Consider the following 18088-nt stretch of genomic DNA (forward strand, 5'->3'; position numbering starts at 1 on the left):
GAGAGCATGTGACTTGCTCAACCTCACCCAGTGGAGTTCACTGCCGATCTAGGAATCAAACCGTGGTCTCCAGAGAACTAGTCCAACACTCTAAACACTGTGCCACACTGGATCTCACTTGAAGGCACAGAGTTATTATTTTATTAATTTATGTCCCACCTTTCCCCCAATAATGAGCATCAAGGTGGCTTACAACATATTAAAAACAACACAACGGTTAAAACAACAACGTCAAAAACAAGAAAGCCCTCACCTTAGAAAAAAACAAAGAAAAAGAAAGGAGAACTCATTTATATTTAAATTACAGAGAAGCCTGAAGAACAAAAATAATGTAAACAACTATGTAAAAATAAAAAAGACTAAGCATGCTCAGTAGCTGCAGCATATTGGATATTATGGTAGTTGTGGGAGGAACAGTGGAAACCCAAGGGGGTGGTAGTAGAATACTGTGTTCAAGAAGAGCAAGGATGGATGAATGGCACACTGAGCAAGAGCACTCCCCTATTTGTTGATATGGCTACACCTTGCCTTTGTATTTCAGGCCTTACTACTTAATGTTGAAAAACATGTATCAAGAACCAGGTCGCATTCTTCTCACAATTGCTGACAGCAAGCTAGTGGAGCCATTATTCTTGCTGCTAGAAATCCCAGTCTTATCTTTGCTTTAGCTGTTGCAACCTAGAAATTAGCCTCACTAAATCTAAAAGAGGCATTCTTTTGTTAGGCCAAGCAGCAACTAAATCTTGCTCACTGCTTTGTGTTTAAATCAATGTTTATGTGGTTTTGTGAATAAGAAAGATGGCTCCTTTCTGAAAACAGGGTGGCTTTTTTTCAGTCAAACTTTATGTCCAGCGCAATAAATTGTTTGATAAAGGAATAGAAATGGCCTAGGACTTAGATGATATATGACAGAGCACAAGAACAGACAAATCTGTCTTCCTTTGTAGCTTATACTAGGCACATCAAAAGAAGTTAGGTATTTCATCGGCATTGCTCAAGGGCAGGAAGATGCTGCTCTTCTGCTCTGGAATTTCTTAAGGCCAAGAAGAACTCCTATCCACCCAGTGCTCCACTGTGGATGCTCCTGCCCTCCTTTGAAATTTGCAGTCACTTGGTGAACTACATGGACTAGCCCAAAATTAATCCATAGTGGCTTTCCCCCATATACACTGCCTATAAAGGAAGACTGAAAAGGGTTGTTAAATCCTACTCTTGAGTTGCTGTATGAAATAACATTGAAGAAATAACTATTCCACAGTTAGAATGGCAATACCCCCAAACTAGTTGCAAAACATTTCAACCTTCCTGGACATACAGTAAGGGATTTACAGGTATAGGTACAGGAATAAGGAAATTACAAAGGAAGATTAGAAAGAGAAACAGCAGAATTCAGTTGTATTCACAAATCCAATCTATTAGCAGAGATATAAAGATAGACAATGACTTCATGGCACACTATATATACTGATCCAAGAGTCCTCACTACTGCACATATAACAAAAGGAATCTTCTCAGAGAGAGTTTTGAACTCAGGGAAATTGACTTTCGATAAGAGATTCATTGCTTTCACACATCTACATTAACTGACCACTTTAAAGTTCTGAAAGATCTGTATCACTTCACCCACTCTTTGAAAATTTAGGATAAGGGACATGATTTGCATCTTTCTGGATCCTATTACATTCTGTCTCATTCGCACTACTGTATAAATGTGCTTTTTAACCTGAGATTTTGATATCATGCTATATTGTATCTGAAGAAGGGGGTATATATCCACAAATAAAAATCTGTTAGCCTTAAAGGTGCTTCTACATTCCCCCTCCTTCTCCCTTCCTTCTTTTTATGCTATAGTTGGTGTGTTTTGAGATAGAGTAGAAATTTGACTTTAGCATGTGTTCCTAAAAATTTTAGATGAGTAAAGAATCTAGTTGCAAGCTTTTAAAAAACTCTATATATCTGTCTTCAAGTCATCTGTCAATTTAGGATGATCCCATGAATTTAATAGTTTTCTTAGGCAAGGAATACTCAGCGGTGGCTTGCCATTACCTTCCTCTGAATATTACCTTGGTAGTCTCCCATCAAAATACTAACCAGGCCTAACCCTTCTTAACTTCAAGAGAAGACTGGATCTAGTTCCTTCAGGGCATTTTAGCTCTCTTATTAAAAGCTACATTCTTTAAAATATCCAGGCAATTTAAAAAAAAAATCTGAGAAGGCAAAGTACAAGGGAGACAGAATAAGAGGAGAGTAATTTGTACTGCAGAGTTTTTCAGCCCTTACCATTGCCAGAAGCAGAATAAACATATATCTGCATATTTTATTCCTTTGATTCTATAACACCTATTTTAAAATCCCTACACTGACTGCCTATTAGCTTTCGGGCACAGAATAAGGTGTTGGTCATTACCTATAAAGCCCTACATGGCTTGGGTCCAGCAGACCTGAGGGAACGCCTCCTCCCATACAAACCTTCCCGTACTCTCAGGTCTTCTGGGAAGAATCTTTTGCAGTCCAAGAAAACCAGACTGGTATCGACTTCCCAGAGGACGTTTTCTGTTGCCGCTCCAAAAGTCTGGAATGATCTGCCGGAAGAGACCGCCATATAACATCTTTGGAGGCCTTTAAAAAGGCAATAAAAATGGATCTCTTCCGGCAGGCCTTCCCAAATTGACCTCCTCAGAATGTTTGCTCTCCAGTTGGGAATTATTGTTTTTAATGCTATTTTAAGGTGGGAGGGAGATAAGGAATTGGATTTTATATGCTCTGCTTTGTTTTTTACTTGTGATTTGCTATGTTCTATTTTTATTGTTCTTATGTTTGTTGTTACCCGCCTCGATCCAAAATAGGGAGAGGTGGGATACAAATAAATATTTTATTATTATTATTATATACAGGTCTCAATATTTAGCTTTTCAAGCTCATTCCAGATACTGGTTCTCACATATGGTGCCTCATTCATGGCATGCCTTCCCCAAGATGGCTCACCTGCTGTGCCACACTCTTGTCTTTTTGGCAATACCAAAGACATTCCTCTTTCTCCAGAGATTTTAGATATCTTCTAAAATTATAGTTAGACTTGGCCATTTTAAAGTGTCTACTGAGCTGAATACGAGAGCCACTGTGATATAGTGGTTTGAGTGTTGGATTAAGACACTAGAGACCAGGGTTCAAATTCCTGTTTGGTCATGGAAACCCACTGGTGACCTTGGGCAAATCACACTTTCTCAGCCTCAGTGGAAGGCAAGGGCAAGCCCCTTCTGAACAAATTCTAAAAGAAAACCCTCATAATAGAACCACCATAAAGAAGTGAGTTGCAGTGTGTGTGTGTGTGTGTGTGTGTGTGTGTGTGTGTGTGTTCTTCTTGTATGCCTTCAAGATGTTTCCAATTTGCAGTGACTCTAAGACTCTGGGATTTTCTTGGCAAGATTTGTTCAGAAGGAGTTTGCCTTTGCCTTCCTCTAAGGGTGAGAGAGTGTGACATGCCCAAGGTCAGAGAGTGGGTTTCTGTGGCTGATCAGATATTCGAACACTGGTCTCCAGCATCATCCAGTGCTCAAACCAATACACCAAGTTCTCTCTCTCTCAAACTCTCTCCCTCCCTCCTCACACACGCACACACACAAATGCACACACTCTATGAGAGTGACTATGGCACTGATCTCCCAGTGTCTTAGTCCAACACTCAATCACTATACCACTCTAGCTTTCACGTGGGTGTGTGTATGTGTGTGAGTGATAATAAAGAAAGATTCAAGAAACTAACTAATGTGTTTTTGTTTTTATTAAAAATAAAGCACACTAAATCTACAGATTTCACAGACACTTTAAGTTTCATTTTCAACTCAAAATTACTAAAATTACGAAACTTCACTACATTTTGACCACACTGTTAAAAAAAAGACAGTATTTGGAATACATAAATAGAAAATTTTAAGTATAAATACAGTAACAAAATAAACAGATGTATGTGTTTAATAAATTAATTATAAATATAGTGTTGACAATGAAGTGCTAGGTCAAGAAAATAGTAATGTTTCCCTTAGTTTTCTGTACAGAGTCATACTACTATATACAACAATCTTTAAGAAAGAAAGATCTTCCAAAGTCTGTTTTCTCTGGTTTCCACAAACTAGTTATTCACTAGTTTTCCTACATTAGAAAACTGATATATACAAAAAATTTCCATAAAATATTTACTCACGGTAATGTATAACTCCCTTGAATTGAAATCAGTAATAATTAAAAAAAACAAAGCATCTCCAGCTGTTAGGAAGAATACTAAAGAATACTTTACTGAAGGAGTATGCATTTCTTCATCTTGCAAAGTGAACTTCTAATTATTGTGCCTTCCATAGAATGCCTGGGAAATCTGTGGCCCTCAAATATTTTTGGGCTGCAATGCCCATAACTCCCATCTACCTTTGTCACTAGGAAGGGATGATGGAAACAGTTTATCAGCACTTGGAAAGTTAGATTCTTGTTCTTTTGAAAAAATAGAATTGCTTACCTACTCATTTATTTTTAGTTACTCAAGATAGAACTTGAATTGTTTGTGTTTTTCCAACAGTTTTCTAACTTTAAACGTTTTCAGCTGTCCTGCTTGAAGAAAGTTTGCTTACTCATTTAACAAGAGATATTGGCTTGCAAAAAAAGATAGTAGGTAGTCTGTTTAGTTTCTCCCATCCACTGAGGACTGATATTACTCCCTATCTGGATCAGGCATCTTTCAGCTAGAAATGATCTTTCACTAGCAGGGGCTTGTGAAAAGATGAGGTCTAGTGATTCCCATTTAGAGCAGAGTCATTGAAATCAATGGAATTTATATTAGTTATGACTAAAATGCAACCCAGACATTTCAGTGGGTCTGCTGAAAATAGGGCTGATACCAGTTCAATTTAGGTAAATGTGTTTTGTACTGAGGTTTGAGTTTTTGTTAAATTGTTTCTGTTTTAAATATATAATACTGGTGCACATTGAGGAGATGCTATTATCCTTTTGAATGAAGAGCATCTTCTCTTGTCATGAAGTTATTGAAAGAAATAATAACCCTGGAAAATATTCATGATCTTATCTCTCCAAACAACCACCAGGACAGAAGGATTTCTTGCATTTTGCATTTTTGTAATTTCTGAATGAAATAGCATCTTTTCGGAGGAACTTTCCTAAATACTCTTGTGCATGTGTGTTTGTGTACGTGTGTGCATATAGCATGTGTTCATGTGTCAGATTTTTTAGAAATACTACCATTTGCTTGCCAAGGACAGTGGCACACCATAACATCTATGTCTTGACTGTCACAGCTAGAAATGCCATGGCAGCTTTCTGCCAATCCTTTTTATGAATTATAGCTAAAGCTACAGAACTCTCCTTATTTCCCAAAGCTAGGACTTTGCACTGATGATACTTCTGAAGTGAAGCCAAAAGGATCCATGCTGTCAGTTTCAAGACGTGAAGTGAAAATGTCAGATTCATAATGATGCCTGGTGTCACCATATTCTCCAAAATCTGCAGACTCCACTGGCACAGTGTTGATCATGGGCAAGAAATGAGACAAAGGAAGAAACTCCTTCCCTTTGAATTGTTGTCTTTGTCTGGCATTACTTAAGGAGACCAAAATTCCATATTTCTTTGACCTGTAGATGTTGTAGCCATCTGGACGCATCTCCTCTTCAAAGGAACAGTCATCTGTAGAATATCTGAGCTGAATATCAAGAAGTAAAAAATACAGACATATTTTGAATAATATTTTTTCCTCAGTGGGCTATGATGATGATGATGATGATGATGATGATGATGATGATGATAATATAGATGTTTATTTATAACACCCCTTTCACAAAAGGGTAGAACATAAACACATGCAATCAAGGACAAAACATAATACTATAAATATACACGAAATGAAATCTTCAGCACCCAACCATCCTCAGCAACACCCTACCATCCATCTGAACAACCTCAGGAACAATTCTGTAGCTTAATCTGGTGAATCAAAGAGAAAGGTCTTGAACTCCTTATGAAAACGAGTGACATCCTCCTTCATCTGGAGGTTCAAAGAAAGACTGTTTCACAGATACAAGTAAGCCAAATTTTGAATTCTTGCAGCTTTGACAGGGCTGCCTTTGCCTGCAGATCTTAGATTCCTAGATGGTTCATACCATGATAGCTGACCTGCTAGGTACTGGGGGAGATGTAATAACATCACCTGTTATTGCAGTAAGATAAATCTTGAATTCAAGGGTGTGATAAATTGGAACTCGTCTATACTCTATAGAGCTAAACTGAGCAGCACAATAGATATTTTAAACTCAAGTATGGATTGAAGGTCCACTAAGTTATTAATGGATGGAATTCTGCTTTAACACAATATTTGATGTAACACATTACAAGTAGTGATGTTCCCTGACACATGCCACTTTTAAAAAGGACCTTGAAGCAGTGGTACTTGCACTGGCAATCTCTCGTTTAGATTTCTATAATGCACTCTACATGGGGCTACCTTTGTATCAGTTTTGGAAACTTCAATTGGTACAAAATGTGGCAGCCAGATTGGTCACCGGTACACCAGTCTTAAGATTTCTTCACTGGCTTCCGATTAGTTTCCGGGTGCAGTACAAAGTGTTGGTTATTACCTTTAAAGCTCTACATGGCTTGGGCCCGAGTTACTTGAAGGAACGCCTCTCCCTACACAATCCGCCCCGCACTCTCAGAACTACTGGGAAGCATCTATTGGATTGTCCAAAGACTAGATTAAAATCTACGATTAACCATCCATTAAGAAGCCAAGCCCTCCCTCCAGTCCATCTCCCCTGATCCAGACCTCGGAGGTAGAGAAGAACTGCTGGCCCTCATCCCCTTCCCCACCACTTTTCCCTTCTCCTTTTGTGTCGTGTTTTTTTAGATTATAAGCCTGAGGGCAGGGAACCGTCCAATTAAAAAGACTGTATGTACAGCGCTGTGTAAATTTACAGCGCTTTATAAATAAAGGTTAATAATAATAATAATAATAATAATAATAATAATAATACTTCCCAAAAGGGCATTCACTGTGATGGCTCCCAAACTGTGGAATAGCTTGCCGGAGGAGATCCTTCTTATTACCACCTTAGATACGTTTAAGAAGGCAATTAAGATGGATCTCTTATGGCGAGCCTATCCCCCAGACTTGCTATAACAGCGTAAGATGATACTCCACTTGGAACATCGATGAGGAATTGAATATGATATTGCACATGTACAGTTTTTTTACTGTGTTTTAAAGGGTTTTTGTTTGTTTGTTTTTTGTCTTTTGCATAATGACAATGTATTTTAACTACTTGTAATTTTATATTTGTGTTGTTCTTCTGCCTTGATCCGCAGGGAGAGGCGGGATATATATATAAATAAAAATTATTATTATTATTATTATTATTATTAATAATTATTATTATTAAATGAATGACTGGTAAATATTGTTATTTTGCACAATATGTATCATTTACTGACTGCTCTTGTTTTTAGTGGTCATTTGGGGTGGGATGCTGCATGCTGGCCATTTTTGTCTTATAAGTTTTTTTTTAAAGGAAACTAATTTGTAATGGGTAACATAATGAACAGTGAGCAGGGCTAACAAGGCTCCTTCTAAAGCAGGAGTTAGAACTATATGGCCCTCTAGAAGTTGTTGAACTACCCCTCTCTCCAGTTGCTATTGCTATAGTAGCTCAGGTTGCAGTGGAACAGCCTCTTCTAAAGGTTATGCCTAATGAATTATTTTTAAAAGTATCACATAAAATACTCAGGTTAAGTTTCTTTTCTATGATTCTCATTAGCCAGAAAGCAAAAACTTAAAAAAAAAGAAAAAGCAGGTCACATCATAGCAAACCCACAGTTCCCTAGCTGGGAAGCCCTGTTTTCACTGTTATGTGCTATTTAGTCAATTTTAACTTATGGTGACACTATGAATGGGAGACCTCCCAAAGCTCCTGTTAATAACAGTCCTGTACAGGGCTTGCAAACTCAGGGTCTTTACTGAGTGTTGTTTTCACCATACATATTGAAATATGGTGGAATCATCGTGATTCAGTGTGGTTCTGAATCAAAACCTACATTTAAAAGTAACTGAATGACTGGTTAACATAATAACTTTTCCACAAAAAGAGTAATCAGCATTTCAAGAAGATTCTGGCCTTAGTGTGTTTTTAAAAAAAGCAAAGAATTTGTAGCAAGTTAATATAATGAAAGTTTACTTGGTTTTATCTACCATTCCCAGCTATTAAAAATAAGCAATGGCAAAAAGATGGATAGGCAAAGAGGTTGAAGCAGTATGGTAAAAGTTTTGTCATGCAGAACCTAATTCTGGATGAAGGTATGGAGTGGCTATTTCCAAGATTCAATCTGACAGGTAAAGTGATGCAAGCATAATCTAGATATGTTATTTCAGATCCTTGGGCCAGAATCATTGTACTAGGCTTAAGGGTGGGGTGGGGGGCTGCACTTGTTGGATTTTCAGGCTTGCTGAACTTCATGGATTGTACACTACTGCCCCAACCAACTAGAAGTGAAATTGTGACATTGCAATTTTTCCAAAGCTGAAAAAAAGTGCACATTTTCTGCTACTTTGGAAAGTAGGCAAGGATTAAATTCCAAACTGTATCTTCCAGAGAGAAGCATTGTTCAGAGTTTTTCAGTGGAAAAATATCTTTTCAGGTTGTGGGTTGTCAAGGGGGTCTGTACTCATAGGCTGCTGGCTTTCCACCCGTCATACAAACAATTAAGTGCAATGAAGCACCAGAGAAAACAGCCAGAATTGAAATGGAGGAAGACTCAATACATATTCTGCTGTAGCTGGGCCAAAGCCTATTTCAAGTCCTACTGTAGAGCAGTGGCTTCTTTCACCACCACCTTTGAACCTGCACATCAGCATCTAGCAAAGGTTTTCCAAGTGGCAAGGGATCTGGTCCACAATGCCCCTGTCGAAGTTAATCTAAAAACAGCAAAAATATTTTAAATTATTTCTGATATCTGTGTATGTGTTTAAAGTAAGAACACTGAACACAGTTTCTGTAAGTGTGTCAGCTTTTAAAATGCATGCATCAAATGTTATTTCTCATTAGACATGAACAATCAGTATAACATACTATCCACTGAGAAATGCAGACTTTGAGAAAGCAAAAATTTGTTGTGTAATAGAATATCTGTTTGAACTATCATGTTATACAGTTAACAGGTTTTATATCCTGCATGTAGAATCTCAGAGAATACTTGCTAATTCAAAGGACTAGCACACCAAGAATCTGGTGATAACTTCACAGTTCCATGTCCTTTATGTCAGTGTTTCCTTAAAATCTGGTGTTATTGTGGTTCAGTCATTAGAGGTGACTGAACTCTTGGCCAGCAGAATATTGCTGATTGCGTACAGGGCTAAGATAAGGCAGATACTGTTCTTGCATGAACTCTTTACCTGTCAAAGACCTATGGCACACTTTCTTTGCACACACGTGGAACTCTCTAGGGCAGAGCTCCTTCATTGAGACTAAATATATCCAAAGTGTTAATTGGGCTGTCAAATATCTGGAAAACATTTTTTTACACTGTTTGACTAGATTAGTAAAATGTCTGCAAACAAGACAGTGCTGCCATGCAAATTTAACTGTTTTCTTTGACAGAGCAGGAAGAAGGTACTTCGGGACTTTCTGTTACTTTCTGGTTATGGTTGCTGGCCATGTTGGCTGGAGGCTTCTGGGAACTATAAGCAAGAGCTATTTTATAACTGCACCATTACAGTTTATAGGCAGCAGTCTGAATTAGAGCTGATGTAAAATCCTCTGTTTAAAAATTAAAAATCTATTGAAAAAGATTTTTAGGATATAAAATATATGTATTAAAGAGTTATGAAAAGAAGTGGACATTAGTACGTAATGCATATCTATTTTGGAACTGTGAATGGAAGTCATGATAGTATGGTCTGTTCCTCTGAAAATGTCAAATAGGCTTCCTTTCAAGGAGCATGTAATCAGCACTTCCAAAAATTGTAGCCTGACTTGTCAGGATGAACACTAAACATTATGGTTAAATACAAAACTGAATGCATTTCTTCCTGTTTAGTCCTGCTGGTTGCAACAGGACATAATAGTTATATCTGCATAGTCTCAACTGAGGTGTTAATAGCCAGGCAGTAATGGCTTGTGTTTTCCATATCATTGGGGTGTTGAATTTCTTCTCCTTTAAATGACCCATCCAAGAGGCACAAACTTGTCCCCAAATATTTTCAGCACTTTGGACATCTCCTTTAAAGTTCAGACAAAAACATAGGTTGACTACCCCACTGATACAGACACCTACAGGCAAATTAATAGTTAAAATATCCAAAACTGATTTCACAGCAATAAAGCCACTGCACCCTACCCCTACTAACAGTAAATGGCTGGGCTCATTATGGAGTAACATTGTTGTTTTTGCCGTTCTTGTGTGCCTTTAAGTGGTTTCTGACTTATGGTGACCCTATCAAGGGGGTTTTCTTGGCAGGATTTGTTCAGAGGAGGCTTGCCATTGCCTTCCTCTGAGACTGATGTTTCTAACATGTCTTTTCAAAGAGGCTGAGGCTGTTTTATAGTTTTTTGTGGTTTTTTTGAGCTATGTGGCCATGTTCTAGAAGGGTTTATTCCTGATGTTTTGCCTGCATCTGTGGCTGGCATCTTTAGAGAAATGAATTGTTTTCTAATTTTGGAAAAGGGTAGTCATACCTCACTGGAAGGGGCTGTATGTTGAGGCATGTGATTCTAATTTAAAATGGGGTAAACATTCTAAGAAACAGGGGAATTGTTTGAGAGTTGGAAAGGGAGGTGGGAAATATTATGTAAGAAAGATTCCAATGTACTGCCTTCTTCCTTGTGTGAAGCACAGTTTTAAACAGTTGCATTTGGATGGTGGAGAATCCAGGCTCAACTCCCTGTTTAGCCAGAGCACTAACTGGGTGGCCTCGGGTGATGCCCTCTTATCTCCCAGACCTCACCTACCCCAGGGGTTGCTGTGAGGACATAAAGCAGGAGATAAGGATCAAGTCTCCAGCCTGGAGTTCCTTGAAACAGATCAGGAAGAAAAAGCTAAACAAACAGTAAACCATGGTAGTCAAAATTCCAGAATGTTATGGTCCTTCAGTGGATCTTAAGAACAAAACAAAACGCTAACAATGCAAGAAAAAAAGATAGAAAGAGAAACCCCCTCCGACTCTCAGCGAATATGCAGAAGGATCAAATAGTTCCACTATTCCTTCAGTTTAGAGCTACATCACACTGTAATGTGATGGCATGCGAAAATTAGCGATTCAGTGTGAACCATTTCCTGAGCAGGATGCTCCCAGCAGGACTAGCCTTTCCAAATTAGCATGACTGGGTTCCATCACCTCCTCCTCCAATTTATTTATCTTATAGGTCTTGTTGTGTCATTTCACAGCACCGGAGACCCTGCTCTTCCATCTTTTCTAACATGCCTTTTCAAAGAGGCACAGGATCATGCCACACAAGTGTAACAGACTGGTGTGTGTGAACAAAATAAAACTGACAGGCTGCTGTTATTTTGTCTGGACTTGGAGAGGACATTTTTTGTTTTGTTTTAAATCTCCATGATGTCTTAGAAGAATGGTTCCCAAACTTTAGTCCTCCAGGTGTTTTGGATATCAGCTCCCAGAAACCTTGACTGTTGGCCAAGTTGGCTGGAGCTTGTGGGGCTTGAAGTCCAATAGAAAAAGAGAACTAGAGGTTAGGAACCCCTGTCATAGAAGATGAATGCACTCAGGCCATCGCTCCAAAACACATTGCAGAAATCATCCCATTTGAGGCTGCTTTAACTGCCCTGGCTCAGTGCTAGGGAATCCTGGGAACTGTAGTTTACTGGGACCCCAGAGCTCTCTGACAGAGGTTAAATGTCTTTTAAACTGGATCATTTCTGCAGTGTGTTTTGGACCCTTGTTTATGGTGGTGGGTTGAAAAATCTACCCCTATTGTTTGGTCCTTCCAGGGCCCCCAGTGTCAGCATGACCAGAAGTCCTCCTTTCCCAAGACATGTCCTCCATGCCAGCCTTCTGTCCAGGAGGCATTCCAAAATCGCCTCCATTTAGAGCAGTGGTTCTCCACCTTTGGGCCTCCAGATGTTTTGGACTTCAGTTCCCAGGAGTCCCAGTCGGTTTGCTCGCGGTTCGGGAATTCTGGGAGTTGGAGTCTCAAAAAATCAAGAGGCCCAAAGGTTGAGAATTTGGAGCATGCCTAAGAAGCATGAATGAATCCATGCTGGTGTCCTTTAGCTTTTATTTCGGCGTGTTTCCACTTTCCTGGAATGCCCTCCATTTGGCAGTGCCTTGTCCTCCTTTACGGGGATGATGATGATGATGATGATGACAGGTTCCCCCCCCCCCCCCCCCCAGTGTAAGGGCTCGCTTACCATCCCGCGGAGCCTGCCTTGCTCTTCCATGCAGAGGTACCGGGAGCTGCGCACGCCTTTGATGGCCACCGCCCGAACCGACACCGCCCGGATCTCCAGCAGACCTGCGGCACCGAACGGGAAGAAGAAGTCAGGAAGGCTGCCTCGCGGGGCTCCTCCGGGGCTGGCTTTGCCCAGAGGGAGCAAGACTTGCCTCGCACAAGGAAGTTTCCTGGGACAGATGAGCAAAGTTGTGTGGGAGCGAGGGAGAGAGAGAGATGGAGAAGGGAGGCTATTGGGAGAGTGTGTGTGAGTGTGATCTGCTGAGGCTGATGAACCCCAGGGTGCCCCGCTGGAGGACGGAGACAGTAGTGTGTGTGTGTGTGTGTGTGAGAGAGAGAGAGCGCTGTTGAACCTGGTGATCCCCAAGGTGCCCAGTTGGAGAAGAGAGAGCCTGTGGGGAGTGTGTCTGTGGGTGATGGGTGTAGAGATGTGTGGAGCCTGAGAGTCGTCGGGGGCTACTCACTGTGGGGCTCCTGGGCGCTGGTGCCGTCCACTCGGCCGTCGGCCTGGATGCGGAGGAAGTAGCTGCAGAGCCCCTGCCTGCTGGCGGTGTAGAGATGCCGGAGGCGGACGGGCTCCCCCCAGCCGGAGCTCAGGTGGGGACCGGCGTCCGAGCGAGGCAGGGCGCGGCCCGACACCGGCCCCAAGCCCAGGGCCACCGCCGCCGCCGCCACCATCAGGGCCAGGGCCAGGGCCTTGGGCTCCATCTGCGGGGCTCTTTCCTTCCCAAGGCCCCCTCGAAGGAGCCTCTCTCTCTCTCTCCCGGAGCCAAGGCAAAGGAGGCGAGGCAGAGAGCGAAGGCAACCCTCTGGGGCTCTGGCTCAAGGCAAGCCCTTTTATAGGGCCCTGGCTGGGATGATCGGCCCCATCGATGATCTCTTCCGATCCAGACAGGAGGCAACCCCCGCCCCGCGGCTCTGGCCGGCCTTCTTGCATCATCCCCCCCCCCCCCCCAGTGGCTTGTGGGGAGGCATTAGCCTCAGGGGCAGAGCAGGGGGACACCCCAGCCTCCTCCTTTTCCAGCACAGGTCCTCCATTTCAGCCTTCTGTCCGGGAGGGCGGTCCAGGAGGTCCCGATCAAGACAACAACAGTCTTAGCCTAAACAGTCTAACAACCAGAAAGGTCTACTCTAGGAGGAAACTCTTCACTGAGTAAAACATACAGAATCGTTTGGACGTCAGAAATACCCCGACGATGCAGCAAAACCCTCAGTATTCACATCTTGTGAGCCGCCTTGAGTCCCTCTCTGGGAGAAAGGCTGCAGACACATGAACTAAACAATAAGTGAATCACAGTTGCCTCCAAATCCCCCTCACAGACGGAAGAGTGAAACACCTCCGGGGGGTTGTCTTGGCCAGGCAGCAAAAGACCACAAAAACGTGCGCCAAGGGATCAGTAAATAGAAAAAGGGCAGGAACAAGCCAGCCAAGATCCTGAGACTCATTCTCTCTCAGGTAGGGCTGTGTGTGTGTGTGTGTGTATACATGCATACACACAGACAGACAGACAGACATAAGGAAAGGGGGCTTTTGAGGGATACATGGTTCCTTGAAAGGCAATTGCTAAATATATATTCCTATATATTTCAGGACTTGCCTTTCTAGGAACCATGTATCCCTCAAAAGCCCCCTTTCCTTTACCCAAAGTTAAAGAAATGTCTAGTGTGCTGGGAAAAGGGCTGCCTACCTCCTCCTCCTCCTCCTCCTCCTCCTCCTCTCCTCCCCCTTCGCCCCTTGCTCCTGTGTAGTAGTAGTAGTAGCAAAAAGTGCTGATCCGCTACACAAACACCGGCCAGCTTTGCCAAGTTGTCCTTTTCCAAAACTGTCCCAGCAGCATCAAGCCAAGGCGGGCCATTCATTCTATCCCACACACAGCTTTTGCAAAAGGAGAAGGAGAAGGAGAAGAGGGAAGAAAGTCTAGATCTGAATAGAATTACTTACTAATGACCCGGAAAATCGCCCACCTTTTTTTCCCTTCGCCTTTGTTCCCCAAAGTGTCCAGGCCTATTTGCTGATGCAATACCTCCCAGAATTGAGAGGAAGAAAAGGATGCAAGGAAAAGGATGGAGGGGGGAAAACCTCTGCAGCCCCACCCAGGAAAAAAAGAAAGGAGTCATTATTCTTGGGATGTTCTGAGGGGGAAGGCAATTGCAAAGAATGGTGTTTTTCACAGGCACCTCGTTTTGCATTATCCATCTTTCTATGTCCGTATTATTTATATTATTATGGGGGGGGGGGGGGAAGCGCCTGTGTTCACATGTCTATAGTGCAAGCATGCACTTTGGCTGCATCCATACTGCAGCAATAATCTGGTTTGAGATCACTTTAGCTGCCATGGCTCAGTGCTATGGAATTCTGGGAATGGTAGTTTGTTGTGGCACCAGTGTGGATGCAGCCTTTGATGTTCAAACACCAAGGTAAAATTTACACACTGAACCTCTGGGTGGCACTCCAAGTCAAAGAGGGAAATATACTGAGCCATCTTCTGTGAAAATTATCCCTTCCTTCCTTCCCCCAGTTCTTAGCTCTGTCAGAAAAGAGGGCAAAAGGCATGGATTAGTCTTCTCCCTTGGTTATATACTCTGCCCACAGAACCACTGGTAAAATGCCTCCGAGGAAGTAGACTTCAGTCTATGAAAGCTCATGCTGCCAACTTCTTTCTTTCAAGTAGTCTCAAAGGTGTGCCAAGGTAGTTTTTTGTGGGTTTTTCAGGCTATGTGGCCATGTTCTAGAAGAGTTTCTCCCTGATGTTTCGCCAGCATCTGTGGCTGGCATCTTCAGAGAATTCTCTGACGTCAGGAAGAAACTCTTCTAGAACATGGCCACATAGCCTGAAAAACCCACAAAAAACTATGGATGCCGGCCATGAAAGCCTTCGACTTCACATGCTCCAAGATCTCCCAAGGTACTGATTCTACAGACTAACATAGCTATATCTTTGCATTTACAAATACAGTTAGCCCTGAACTGTTATGGGGTTAGGGGTGCAGGATCTCTGCAAAAGTGTGTGTGTGTGTATGGGGGGGGGGGGGGGGAATCAGAATATAGGACACTATTTATATACTCCTGTATAAGTCTGTAAATTTAAATTTAAACAAAAATGACCCAAAAAAACTTAATCAACCTATCCATGGGTCAATGTAAGTATTGTACATTAACTCTTATTAAAAAACATGTTGTTTGGCATTGCTTTCCTTTGCATCATTGCTTAGATCCTTTGTTACATGCCCCTAAGTTTTACCCTTGACTAATCCATGGGTCATATCAAAATCCATAATTTTGGCCCCAAAATGCGTCCTTGATTTATACATGAGGTCGACTTATAGTCAAGTATATATAGTATTTACCTGACACAACACTTTTCCAGGCATTTCTAGGTTCAGTGGAAGTTGACCATAGAATCACACTGGAGGACTTAGAAATGCTTAGAGAGAACTTTTTTGGTCATGTATGTCTTGGTCGATAGAGCATTCTGAAAAAGAAAGAGAGGGAGGGAGGGAGGGGATACTCAAAATACCCATTGTAGTGGATATTCCTGTATAATTTTTAACATCTTTGCCCGATGAAGAAGCCAGTGAAGCTTCAAAAGCCTGAATAACACAATTTATGTTTTGGAATTGTCTTCATACATATATTGCTGCTTTGTGGAACTTGGATTTTGTTGTATTTTGCTGTATGCCCAACATGGCTACCCCTGAATATGTTTCATTGCATTGGATATTTGAAGGCAAGTGTTGGAATGACTTCTCTTTCCAAAATTGTAAATGTTCATGCCCTGAAAGTTGTGGTTCTCATTGATTCTAGTGATGATTACTTTTAGTGAAGTAAGTAGGGCTTCTTCTAGAAGTGGGGAAAATAGTGGGGGTTACTTCTAGTGAAGATACATGAGATTATACTCTGTATATTGTAACCTTAAACTAAAGTGATAGGATTCAAAGATATAGCCATAGAATCAGTATGTATCGAGATCTACGTACAATAGTATGTAGAAAGATCTACATACCCTTAAACTAAAGATGTCCTTTTTGCTGACTATCTTAGGGTTGCTTCTTAGGAACACTTTCTTTATACACAATTATCTCTGGAAATTTATCTTTAGTGGAATTATCACATAAATCCACATATACCTCGGTTAACAAAACCTATTTTCCTTTTTTTTTTTACAAAGCTCCTTTTTACAAAGTCTTTTTATGCCTGCCCAGCTTCCTTTTCCGTCACATGCTATGTCTAGCTGGAATGTTTTTTAGTCACATGGCATTGGGAAGACTGTGAAGAAGGATAGAGAGACACATACTTTCAGGTTGCAGCAGCCTCTCAGCAGCATACAATGCACTAGATCATCAGTTGAGTAAGAATGGGATCCTACTTTAACTGATCCTACTTTAGCTATGCGCGCCTCTCTGCCAACAACAGGCAAGGTATTACAGCAGCTGACTCCAGAGTTCCTTACTGAGCATGCACGACTTGCCAAAAAGAGAAAAGGAGAGATAAGCCTGCCTTATCAACTACACCCAGAAAGTTTAAAGAACATTAGACAGTTTGGGGTGGCTGCCTCATCCAGCAGATGATCAGGGAATAGGAGTGAAGTGCTGGAGGACAGATTTGTGTGTACTATACACCTTGCTTGCTGCTTTTAGATACAACAAGAATGTTATTCTGTCACCTAATTCATCTGCCAGTTGGGTTGGCTTTTGAATGGCAGAGGTCACTATTTACAAATGTTTTAAAAGATTAAAGATGTTGCATAGCTGGTACTTAACACCTAACAGACTGTCTAAGGCCCCATACAAACAGGTCAAAATAAAGCTGCTTCGGGTCACTTTGGAGGTATGCTGTTTACATGATGCATGCATCCTAAGAGTCCAGAGGCTGTGCCAAAGCCACGCTGCAGTCCTTGGCATGGCTTCCAGACTCTTAGGAAGCATGCATCATGTAAACAGCATACCTCCAAAGTGACCCGAAGCAGCTTTATTTTGGCCTGTCTGTATGGGGCCTAAGATATATGGTAACCAAAATGGAAAATGTTGGAAATGTAAAAAAACAAAAAGGCACATTCTACCATATGTGGTGGTCATGTGATAAAGTTAATTTTGGGGGGGAAAGAAGTCCACCAGACAATACAAAAAATGTACAAACAAGAGTATCCCTTAGAACCAGAATTATATCTATTGAACATGGTTATAAATTACAACGCTAGAAAAATTCTAAAACCATTATTATATATGATTACATCAGCTAGAATCATGTTAGCAAAATATTGGAAAAGTAATGAAATACCAAGTATTGATGAATGGTTAAAAAAGTCACTTGATGTGATAGAAATGGATAAAATATCCTTGCTCTTAAAAGACGAGACGGTAGAAGAAGAATATACATGGGAACCTTTATCTGATTTTTGTAAACAGAGGTGGAGAACTTAGACGTGTTAAAGGATGGGAATTTCAGGGGAAGAATATTTGTTATTAGAGTTTTGTGGCAAGGAAGCAAAGACAATTCAAGTAGAGCGCAGTTCTTTACAACAAACAAAATATTATTTGGAATATGGGAGATAAAAGAGTTATGAAATAAATATCAGAGGAATATATAGAAAAAATAGCTGTAAATGGGTGCAGATAAAATTATATGGATGTTG

General features: G+C 41.1%; 1 protein-coding gene across 1 annotated transcript; it reads right to left on the minus strand.

Moving 5' to 3' along the window:
* Positions 1 to 3799: 3799 nt before the first annotated feature.
* On the minus strand, positions 3800 to 13226 carry FGF19 (fibroblast growth factor 19). The gene is made up of 3 exons (XM_089523488.1): positions 12920 to 13226; positions 12415 to 12518; positions 3800 to 5701 (listed from the first exon to the last, which is right to left on the minus strand). The coding sequence occupies exons 1-3, from the start codon at positions 13161 to 13163 to the stop codon at positions 5369 to 5371; spliced, it is 681 nt and encodes a 226-aa protein (XP_089379614.1). The 5' UTR covers positions 13164 to 13226; the 3' UTR covers positions 3800 to 5368.
* Positions 13227 to 18088: the final 4862 nt, after the last annotated feature.

The sequence above is a fragment of the Sceloporus occidentalis genome, unplaced genomic scaffold (genome assembly GCF_023333645.1).
Source record: "Sceloporus occidentalis isolate IW3139 unplaced genomic scaffold, rSceOcc1.0.p SCAF_4, whole genome shotgun sequence".
NCBI lineage: Eukaryota > Metazoa > Chordata > Lepidosauria > Squamata > Phrynosomatidae > Sceloporus > Sceloporus occidentalis.